The sequence below is a fragment of the Canis lupus genome, chromosome 1 (assembly GCF_011100685.1).
Source record: "Canis lupus familiaris isolate Mischka breed German Shepherd chromosome 1, alternate assembly UU_Cfam_GSD_1.0, whole genome shotgun sequence".
Taxonomy (NCBI): domain Eukaryota; kingdom Metazoa; phylum Chordata; class Mammalia; order Carnivora; family Canidae; genus Canis; species Canis lupus.
This window is the reverse complement of record NC_049222.1, coordinates 113,659,373-113,670,631: the sequence shown is the minus strand read 5'-3', so window position 1 is coordinate 113,670,631 and position 11,259 is coordinate 113,659,373. Positions and strand designations below refer to the sequence as shown.

General features: G+C 41.7%; 1 protein-coding gene across 2 annotated transcripts in view; it reads right to left on the bottom strand.

Moving 5' to 3' along the window:
* Nucleotides 1–2,661: 2,661 nt before the first annotated feature.
* The window catches only part of LOC484492 (cytochrome P450 2G1), a 49,539-nt gene continuing 40,941 nt past the window's right edge, over nucleotides 2,662–11,259 (bottom strand). For both annotated transcript variants that reach the window (XM_038525669.1, XM_038525670.1), the window contains exons 3-9: nucleotides 10,246–10,395; nucleotides 8,875–9,035; nucleotides 8,450–8,626; nucleotides 7,530–7,671; nucleotides 5,814–6,001; nucleotides 5,551–5,692; nucleotides 2,662–3,041 (exon numbers count right to left, since the gene is read on the bottom strand). In XM_038525669.1, the coding sequence (XP_038381597.1) occupies nucleotides 2,860–3,041; nucleotides 5,551–5,692; nucleotides 5,814–6,001; nucleotides 7,530–7,671; nucleotides 8,450–8,626; nucleotides 8,875–9,035; nucleotides 10,246–10,395 (1,142 nt within the window). In that variant the 3' untranslated portion in view covers nucleotides 2,662–2,859. The remainder of the gene's footprint in view (nucleotides 3,042–5,550; nucleotides 5,693–5,813; nucleotides 6,002–7,529; nucleotides 7,672–8,449; nucleotides 8,627–8,874; nucleotides 9,036–10,245; nucleotides 10,396–11,259) is intronic.

The window sequence follows — 11,259 nt, the reverse complement described above, 5'->3', positions numbered from 1 at the left end:
TGTGCCCAACATGAGGCACCCCTAAAAGACAATCTTCAATCCCGATGTACTTTTTTGATGGAATGAGACTGTCAGCTCTGCATGGAGATCCGTGTCTCTTCTTGCCCAATTTTCCTTCATTTTTCATTCCACAAATGTGTTGCATCTACACCTGTGTTTGAAGATCTTTCCGACCCATTCTGTTTCTTACCTCTCTTATCCCTCCATGAAACACTTTCCCTCGTAACATCAAGCCAACATCTGCTTCCCAGAAGACCCAATGGACATATTGTGTGTAAGGAATGACATTTGTTGTTACTTCCCTACCCCATCTCAAGATCCCTTCCAATTCTGGGAGAATCTCCTATTGTGAGATTCTTGGTCAAGGGCCAGGCTTTGTCATCCACCACAGCAGCTAAAGGGGCCATTTATTCTTCTTCACCAAACCCTGAGCCCTAAGGCTTTAACATGTGACTAATTGGATAGTAAGTCCTTCCTGGAACTTTGAATCATGAGGAAGTAACACAAAATCACAAATACAATGAGGAAGTTGTCCATAGTGACAGCAATGAGTCAAGAGTCCCATAGCAGTGGTTCGGTGTCCAGGGTCACAGGGGTCATGGGGGGTGGGGGGGGGAGGCAGTGACAGCAGCAGCTGCTGGCTGTAAACTCTTTTTTTCCCACTCATATTCTGAGCCAAGGTCTCTAGAATTCACAAAATAATATGAACTTATTGAGAGTCTTACAGCAGCCAGCAGCCTTATATACTTAAGTAGCCAAATTTTGTTCATGTTCCCTAAAATTACAAAGCCAATTATTATGGGGACTCATGTGCCCAGAACACCTGAAGTTAAAAGAGATTCCAAAGGATGAGGTTTCGTCTCTGCCCTCTTTCTTTCCCACCCCTCATCCTATTCATCAGCAAACCCTGTTGGCTCCATCTTCACAGCAGATTCCAAATCCACTCACTTCTCCCTGCCTGTACAACAGGTATTTCTGGGCAGCCTGGGTGGCTCAGAGGTTTAGTGCTGCCTTTGGCCCAGGGTGTGATCCTGAGGACCCAGGATCGAGTCCCGCATCGGGCTCCCTGCAGGGAGCCTGCTTCTCCCTCTGCCTCCATCTCTGTCCCCCCTTTTTCTCCCTCTGTCTCTCATGAATAAACAGATAAAAATCTTTTTAAAAAAACAAGTATCGGGATCCCTGGGTGGCGCAGCGGTTTGGCGCCTGCCTTTGGCCCAGGGCGCGATCCTGGAGACCCGGGATCGAATCCCACGTCGGGCTGCCGGTGCATGGCATGAGCCTGCTTCTCCCTCTGCCTATGTCTCTGCCTCTCTCTCTCTCTCTGTGACTATCATAAATAAAAAAAACAAAAAAAAAAAAACAAAAAAAAAACAAAAAAAAAAAAACAGAAAAAAACAAGTATCTCTGCTTCCTTACTCTCAGCCTATTTTTATGCAGCAGCTGGAATTTGCTTTTAAAATATGAGTCAGTGTAGTCACCCTATGCTCACCATGAACCATCATCTCACTCAGGCTAAAATAAAAGCCCCAAGTCCTTACTGAGGACCACAAAGCTTTACACAATCTGGCTCTGTAATCCTCTGCCTTCTTCCCATTTACCTCTACTCTTCCTCTTCCACTCCAGCCAGAATCCCCTTTTGGATTCTAGAACATGCACACATAGCCGCCTGCTTTACAACTTTGTTATTTTTAATCTCCATGCCAGAAATGCTTCCTTTCCAGATACCTGCATAACTTGCTCCTCCAACATCTTGTGAGACCTACCCTATCTTGATTCTAATTCCAATTCCAGAATCTCTTCTGTTGTAACATACTATATCATTTATTTGTTTATTATGTTTATTCTTCATTGTCTACCTCTCCCACTAGAATGAAGTTCCACCATGACAGGAGTTTTGGTCTGCTTTGTTCACTGATGGATCCTAAGTACTTGAAGAGAGTATTGGCACAAATTGGGTATTCAGTAAACATTGGTCAAATAAAATGATGCATGAGGGAAGCATGTTGATGGAGTTTGGAAATATGATAATAGAAGTTGGAGTGGCTAAACTCTTCTTCAAAATAGAATGAGAAGAATTTGGAACTGGGAGTTGTGATAGAAGTTCTCTCCAGACCAGGAAGGCACTTTTAGAGGGAGAGATGAGTGATGGGGGTGGGAGGTAAGGAGGCAGGAATATGGTTGAGAATGGAGTATTAAGGGAGTGGACCATCAAGTGGGTAATCTCTGTTAGTGGACTGCTAGGAAGGATAATAACAGGGATGTCTAAAAGGTCATTTTAGTTTTTTCTATGCCCTACAGTGATGATACACACAACACACAAGAAACCTGCTACTCACAACAGCCTTGATACCATGGTTGCTTTTATTTTATTTTGTTTTGTGTGGGAGATGATAATTAGGAAGAATGGTCAACTACATTTGGGTCACTATCACATAAAGACAGAATCTACAACAAGAATTTGGTGGATACCAGAAACACACGTAGAGGGGGCTGAAATCTTGGACAGTGCATTCCTTTTCCACTGGATGCAGCTGATGCACATCTCTATATTTGCAGGTGACCCTCACTGACCCGCAGTCCCATGACAGTAGGAATAGTGCCTTCTCTTTGAGCTGTTGTTGGGATTTTTTTTTTTTAGATTTTATTTATTCATGAGAGACAGAAAGAGGAAGAGACATAGGCAGAGGGACTCGATCCCAGGACCCCGGGATCACGACCCTAGCCAAAGACAGACGCTCAACCACTGAGCCACCCAGGTGCCCTGTTGTGGGAATTTACGGAGATGATGAGGTGGTGCACTTGTACCGGTGGACAGAGCTCTGTTCTCTGACGGTTCCTTCTGCGCCCAGTAGGGGGCGCTCAGCGGGCCTTGAGGCAGAGCTCGTAAGTCGGAGGGATGTTGCCAAAGCCTGAGACCCTGGGTGTGATGTCGATGTCAGCAGGCGGCACCAGCGAGTGTAGAGAGAAGTTCTGAAGGATGGAGGTGAAGTAGAGAAAGAGTTCCATGCGGGCCATGGCCTCACCAAGGCAGATACGCTTTCCTGTGGACGCAAGAGAGGGTGGAAGAACGGCTCATATCTGTATTGCTATGAGGAGGGCCTGGGGAGCGTTCTGGCCTCATCACATCTCAGAACGTCCGCAGCATCTCTGGGGTCATGATAATACCATATCTACTTTGTGGGGTTATTATAAAGACTCAGTGGGCTCCGCTAGGATCTGCCACTTATAGGGGCTCAACACGTGGCAGCTACTTCTCTAATGGCTTGGTTTCATCAGATCCCACGATGGAATGGTTCTAAAAAAATCCTCGAATTTAGGGACACCTGGGTGGCTCAGTGGTAGAGCATTTGTCTTTTGGCTCAGGTTGTGATTCCGGTGTTCTGGGATGGAGTCACCCATTTGGCTCCCCGCAGGGAGCCTGCTTCTCCCTCTGCCAGTGTCTCTGCCTCTCTTTCTGTGTCTCTCATGAATAAATAAATAAAATCTTAAAAAAAAAAAAAAAACCCTTAAGGGGCACCTGGGTGGCTCCGTGGTTGTGTCTGCCTTTGGCTCAGGTCTTGATCTCCAAGTCCCACATCGGGCTCCCCACGGGGAGCCTGCTTCTCCCTCTGCTTATGTGTCTGCCTCTTTCTCTGTGTCTCTCATGAATAAAAAAAGAAAAAAAAATATTGATTTTGAAGTTTCTGTTCATTTAAATTTTTCAAAGGTTTATCAAATGCCTACTAGGTGCCAGACACTGGTGAGGAAAAAAAGAATAGAAAAGAAAGCTCACACTTAAATAATGCTTACTATTTGTTGGTCATCCTTTCAATGGTTTGGAGAAATAAATCTCCATTTTACAGACAGAGAATGGAAGTAACTCACCTATGACTCTACACTTTATAAAGAGAGGGGAGGGGTAGGTCCTGTTTCCTAACCACTGCACTGACTCAATATGGCTTATACTTAAAATACTATTATAAGGGATTATGTCATGGGTCACAAGCTACTGTTCATTAGGCAAATCCACCTGCTGCCTTTTTTTTTTTGTACTGCCTGCAAACTGTTAAAAAGAAAACCACAGGCCCCAAATAAAGTCACTTATGTTAGATCGAGTCATCAAACCAGAATCAAAATCTAACCTTATTGCAGTTTCAACCTCGCCCAGAAATGTAGTCTTAACTATTTAGTCAGAGATTTTTTTGATCAACATCAGTGAAGTGATCTGTCACATGTGCCCTCTCCAACCCAAAGGAAGATGAGGTAATCCATCTAATAAGATCTTGCCATCTGCAATGACATGGGTGGAACTAGAGGGTATCATGCTAAGCAAAATAAGTCATTTGGAGAAAGACAAATATCACATGATTTCACTCATATGTAGAATTTAGGAAACAAAACAGAGGATCATAGGGCAAGGGAGGAAAAAATAAAACAAGATGAAATCAGAGAGGGAGACAAACTACAAGAGACTCTGAACTCTAGGAAACAAACTGAGGGTTGCTGGAGGGGAGGGAATTAGAAGGGATGCAGTAAGAGGGTGATGGGCATTAAGAGGGGCATATCGGGGCACTTGGGTGGCTCAGTTCGTTAAACATCTGTCTTCAATTCAGGTCATGATCCTCCGGTCCTGGGATAGAGCCACACATCGGGCTCCCTGCTCAGTGTGGAGCCTACTTCTCCCTATCCTCCATGCTTGTGCTCTCTCAGTCGCTATCTCTGTCTCTCTCTTTCAAATAAATAAAATCTTTAAAAAAAAAAAGGAGGGAATTTGATTAATGAGCGCTGGATGTTATATACAACTGATGAATCACTGAACTTTACCTCTGAAACTAATGACACACTATACATTAATTAACTAAAAAAAAAAAAAAAAAGCTCCTGCCCTTCCTCCAGGGGATTGTGACCTTTCCTTTAACAAGCCTTTCGTTTCTTTTGCTAATAACTTTTTGCTCCCCCTTCCCATAAAGAACTTCCATTTCTACAACTCCCAGGCTCCCCTCTACTAACCAGGTGGAATGCTGCTTGATTCATGAATCATTTAATAAAGCCAATTATATATTCAAATTTACTCAATTGAGTATTTGTTCTTTAACAAAACTAAGGATTCTTTTCTCATCTTTAAATGGTTGAAAACAATTGAAAGAAAAATAGTATTTTGTGACATGTGTGAATTCAATGAAACTCAAGTTTCTATGTCCATAAGTGAAGGTTTTTGGCATCACAGACATTCTCATGCATTTTCATACTGTCCATGGTCACTTCTGCAGTACTATGGGGCAGCTGAATAGTTCAGATTGCATAGTTCAGACTGAGACATTATGGGTGGTGAAATTTAAAATATTTTCTATTTGATCCTTAACAGAAAAAGTTTGCTGATCTCTGTTTAGTGCTATTCCTTTTCTAATTATCAGAGTCAGTGGTTTTAATATGATTCTGGGATTCTGGGAAATAACATTCAACTTCCCATTCAAACCTGAATGTCAAATACAGACCAATGGTTGGGGTGAGGGTTATATCTAGCATGTTCCTGGGGGTGGGGAGCAGGGGACTCAGACCATAGAAACCTACCAGAAGAAAAAGGTACAAAGGCTTCATTCTTCTTGAAGCGGCCCTGCTCATCCAGGAAGTGTTGTGGATAGAAGGCATCTGGGTAGCGGAAGTATTTGGGGTCTTTGAGAACAGAGCCAAGCAGGGGGAACACATCAGTACCCTGGGGTGAAAAAGGGGGACAGTTAGGAGAAATCAATGTTGGAAGATGGAGCAGGGAACTAGGAAGAGAGGGGAGGGAGGTGGAGGGAGAAGGAAAGGGTAACAATGAGACCCAACTCCACCTTGGGCAGAAGGTAGCCTCGGAAATGAGTGTCTCGGATAACATTATGGGGGACACCCATGGGTACGATATCTGTCAGTCTCTGTATCTCATGGATCACAGCATCTGTGTAGGGCATCTTGGCTCTGTCATCCACACTTGGGATCCGGTGTGGTCCAATCACCTGGTCAATCTCTTCATGGATCTTGGCTAGAAGGGGCCAGAAAACATAGCAGACAAGGACACAGGAGGTGTTTATGGAGGTCAAGGCTAGGCTACGGGTTTGTATCTTTAGTACCTGTGGATTCCAAGGGACCACACCGTGTATGTTTGCATTGCCTCTTTATTCTTAACACCTGAGACATTGGTGGGGTTAAAAAATACTCATCAGCCTACTAGGAGGCACACAGCTTGGGAGCCTTCCATGCCTGCTGGGATGTTTGGTCTTTATCTTAAAAGATCTAAGGAGCAGGGCAGTGTCCTGGTCCCAGATGAGCTGTCATACAGGTTTTTAGCAGGATGGGGAAAAGGTACAAAACCAGGACAGGACTGAAGCAAGTGACAGCAATTATGAAACAGGAATTAAGAACACTATTGGTGTAGTTACCCCTCCCTGTACTTCCTGGATTAGTGACTTTGAGGCAAATGACTTTACCTTCTGAGTCTCTGTTTCTTTACCCTCTAAATGGATGTGATTGTCCAACAAGCTCATAGAATTGTAAAATTTACATAAAATCCAGTGTGCAAGTAACTAGAACAGTGCCTAGCACATACCAGGTGTCCATTAAATATCTGATTATTTAGATAGTTAGTTATTGTTATGAATATTATTCTTATTTAGATACTTAGTAAAACACAACTTGGACAATGGGGGAAAAACTAGTAAAGTTTGATGGAAACAAGTTAGTATTTTCCATCTTCTATACCAGGAGAAATTTGTTGGCTTGTTTTGGGGGAAGACTTTATTTGTAAGTTTCTGCATTAGAAGAGAGAACTGTCAAAATTGGGGGTTTTCCTTAAGCAAAGAATGAGTTCCTCATCACTAGTTAACCAACGAGATCAGATTTTAATTTATTGGAGATGGATCCTATTGGATTCTGGCACTACAGTCAGCTAAATAATGACCATCAAAGATATCTACCTCCTAATCCCTGGAACTTGTGCATGTTACCATAGAGGACAAAAGGGACTTTGAAAACATTATCAAGTTAAGGCTCTTAAGATGGGGAGATTATCCAGGTTGGCCCTAAATATAATTACAAGTGTCTATATAAGTGCAAAGCAGAAAGGTCAGAGTCAGAGGAAATATGGCAATTGAGGCAGAGAGATTTGAAGATACTACGCTGCTGGCTTTGAAGATGGAAGAAGGGTCATGAGCCCAAGAATGCAAGGAATACACTCTTGATGCTGAAAAGGCAAGGAATCTAATTCTACCTTGGTTCCACCTAGTGAAAGCCCGTGTGAACTTCTGAAATCCAGAACTATAGGATAATAAATCTATGCTACTTTAGGCTACTAAGTTTCTGGTAATTTATTACAGTAGCCATAGGAAACTAACACAGGCACAAAGTAGAAGATTAATTAAATGACCTTCTAAATCAGAGATTGTAAGATCCCATAGCCTGAGATTCTTAAGTGTGAAGAGTGTAGGGCCCTGGGTTTCTAAGGTTTCAAGATTATGTATTCTTCCTCCTTGGGAGTGAGAGTCACCAGGTAAGCAGCTCAGGTGGACACTCACCTTCTACCTCAGGATGCTTCATCATTAGCAGTAATCCATAACGTAGTGTAGAGCTCACAGTCTCTGTGCCAGCAAAGAAGAGGTTGAGAGTGGTCAGGACCAAGTTCTTGAGGTTGAATTCTGTGTGGGGATTATTTGTATCCTGAAAACAAGAGGGATAGGACACAGAATCACCCTCTTCTGTCATTATCTTCTTATTTTCTCCCTTTGTTAAAACACAATAGATGAGTAAACCAAATGACTATCTGGGAGAAGAAATAGCCGAGCAAAGGTCCTGGGGCAGGAGTGTGCCTGGTATGTAGCAGAACAGCAAGGAGGAGGCCAGTAGTGGTTGGAGTAGACAGTGGAAAGAATGTGAGGAGAAAAAAGTAGAGATTTGAAAGTTCTAGGACATTAAGCTATATAATTATACATTTCCAAGTTTATAACAAAAAATCAAGAAAGGTTTGTATAATAAAAATATACATAAAAATTTCTAAAATTCTAAGACTTTATGATACAGAAGTTTCTAAATTTCTATATTAAGCTTCTAAATTTCTATATCTCTAAGACTTTTAAATTTAAAGCTTAAACTCTTAAGCTTCTCAAATTCTTAAAGCCTAAGCTTCACAGATTCTAAGACTATAAATACTCATTCTGGTTTTCTTTATTTGTAAGTCTCTGGCAGTTGTAATCACAAATGATTTAAAAGGCTTAAGTTTCAAGGATCTTTGCTCCTGCAGTTTTGAGATTCAAAGTTTATTTTAAAAGTGTAAGACTTTATGTATGCCTTTACAGTTTCTAGATCTCATTTATAAATAAAAGTCAACCATGTGAAACAATGCTTGCTCTTTGGCTCCAACATGTTTGCAAATTAAAGTTGCAGGTGCTAGGGAATAAGATGATGAGAAAAAAAGGATTGGAGAAAGGGGAAGAGGTACCTGGTGCATCTTGATGAGGAAACAGTCAATGAAGTCCCTAGGGTTTTGTGGATCAAGAGATGCTTCATTGATCTTCACTCTAGAGGCAATGAAGTCCTTGAGTTCTTCTATCAAGTAGTAGATGCGATTGTGTCTTCCTGGCAAATATTGCATGATTCCAGAATACATGTCATATAGCTGTGGGGAATAGGCAAAGGGGGTTTGTCAGCAATGGGCGCCTGGGGCCAGCATAGGCATCTGGAGTCAGTGACCTGGGCTGAACATCCAGTTCTGGGTCTGAGGATTGGGTGAGTCCATTTGCTTCTTGGAGACTTGGGATGTATTGACACTTGCCTCCCAGGATTGTGGGGGGAGGATTAAGTGAGGATTGGCAGGTGATTAGTTAACTGAGATTGGGGGTGGGCAGGGAGGTAGTTGGTGGGCACCTGTGCCCAGGGTGTGCTCATCTCAATGAAACTCTCGTTGATCATTTGCAGCAGCTTCAGGAACTGCTTGTCTTCGTAGTCAAAGCGGCTTCCAAAGACGACAGAACTGATGACATTGGAGACAGTGCGGCTCAGGAAGAAGGTGGGTTCGATGGGAGAACCTGGATGATGGAAATTATCTAGGTTGGAGACAATGATTAGAAGCATGGGATGGGGAATCATTCAGGGATGGATATGAGTCCTGGCTCCACTGCCTAATAGCATGTGTTAGTTACTTCATTTTTGTGTTTTGAGTCTAGATCTCCCAGTCTGCAAATTGGTTTAGTAACCACTCAGCCTGAGGCTTCGATGTAATTATCCATGTGAAATGCTTTCACAGTCCTTGTCATGTTTAAGTAAGCACTCAAGAAATGTTGATGGAGTTTAATCATTACTTTTTGGTATTAGTATTGAACTGTATTTGTGCTGTAGAGTCACAGATTTGGGAAAGAAGTCATGCATGGGACACATTTTTTAAAAAAGGATGGCTGGATTCTGAGTATCTCTATCAATGATTCCATTTGAGCTATTCAGAAAATTCTTCTGTTGGCCTCAGCTGCACATCTAAAACAGGATCCTAGATCAGGGATCAATTTCTCCAGAACAATGCTCATATTCACAGATACACAATTTTGCAAATAATTTCTGGGGGTACATGGACATTCAAAGCCTTTACATAGACTGTTTAATCAGCATCCATGAAAACTAGGAGAAAAACTCTGATTTAGAGAAATTTATCTCTCTATACCTTATTTATTCGTATCTATATTGCTTAGCTGCTTTGTCTTTTTTCCTCTAAATCCCATTGGTTCCAGACCTTGTTTGGGGACAAGGATCAGATTCCTTAAAAAATAGAATCAAATGGGCATAGAATTTCAGATTTGCAAGATGAAAAAGTTCTAAAGATCTGTTTCACAACAATGCAAGTACACTGACAAAGACACTTAGGAATGGTTAGGATGGTAAAATTTTATATTATGTGGTTTTTATGATAATTGTATGTATGTATTTTATGTATACATATATATGTAAATTAAATTTGATCCTGTCACCAGAAAAAGACACTAATTTACATATTGCAGAAGTCCGCACATGATTTCAGGAGCTCACAAAATCCCGGAAATCCACTGATTAAATCTTCTGAACTAGTGGTCTTTAAGGGGCTTCATGTTAATTTTAACGTGGAACCTAGCTGGAAATCTCAGTAAACCCTTAGTCTTTTTCATCCTCTACCATTCTAGAGCTTTCCTCTGCCAAGGCCTATCTTCTCACTACTGAACTCTATATAGCCATTCAGTCACCTTTTAGCCCTGTCCCTGGTGGCCCCCATACCTTTGGTCTTCCGTAATTCCTCTAGTAAGAAGCCAGCCTCCTCCTGGATTCTCTCCTCAATGCTCCGCTTTCCCATTCCGAAGTCCCGAAGAATGGTCAGGGAGAAGCGTCGGAGGATCCTCCATCGTTCTCCATTAGCCAGAGCTACACCTGCCAAAATCTCTGTGTCAACCTCCTGCCTACCCTCCCCTTCCTGTGTCTAACTCTATGCTACACAAGGAGGACAAATTATGAAAGCAGTATTAGAAACAAATATTAGACTCTTGTCTCAGGGAAGCCCCTCTCAACCTCCCAGGCTTGATGGATTGATTATGGTTCCCTCCCTACAAGACTCTCAAAAACAGGAAAGGAAGTCAGGCTAGGAGTGATTGGGAGAGATCAGGAGTATTTCTTATAGGATAAAGACCTAGAACTGGATAAATAACTGGTTAGATGCATAGGAATGTGGAGGAAGGTATAAATATAATGTCATATACAGTACCCTGGAATGGAGAACTACTTCTATTTTCTATGTACCACTTGGATTCTGTAGATATATGCATACATGTACGCAGAAGCTCACACCTGTACGTCAATAGACCTACCCAAAAGGAGCTACCCTGTAGTAAGAAACATTTAGAAATTACCAGATGTACATGGATTGATAATTAATGTTTGGAAATTTAATGAAATTATTTTGGTGGCTTAATGAATGGAAGGAAGAATTTTTGACTGGGATGACTGATAATGACTGATAGTGGATGAAAGGCTCAATGGATGAGTAAAGGATTAATGGATAGATAGTTTGCGATGAATGGATAAATGATTGGAAAGATCTGTGCATTGAAAGACTAAAAGATCGGTAAATAATGTAAGGGTTAATGAATGGATGGGTGGAATGATGGATAGATGGGTAAATGGAAAATTAATTCATAGATGTACAGATAAATTGGATAGAAAGAAATTTGTACAGAAAGGCAAATTAATAAATGAATGTTTTTGGCGGATGTATGGATCAATGGAAAATTAGATAAA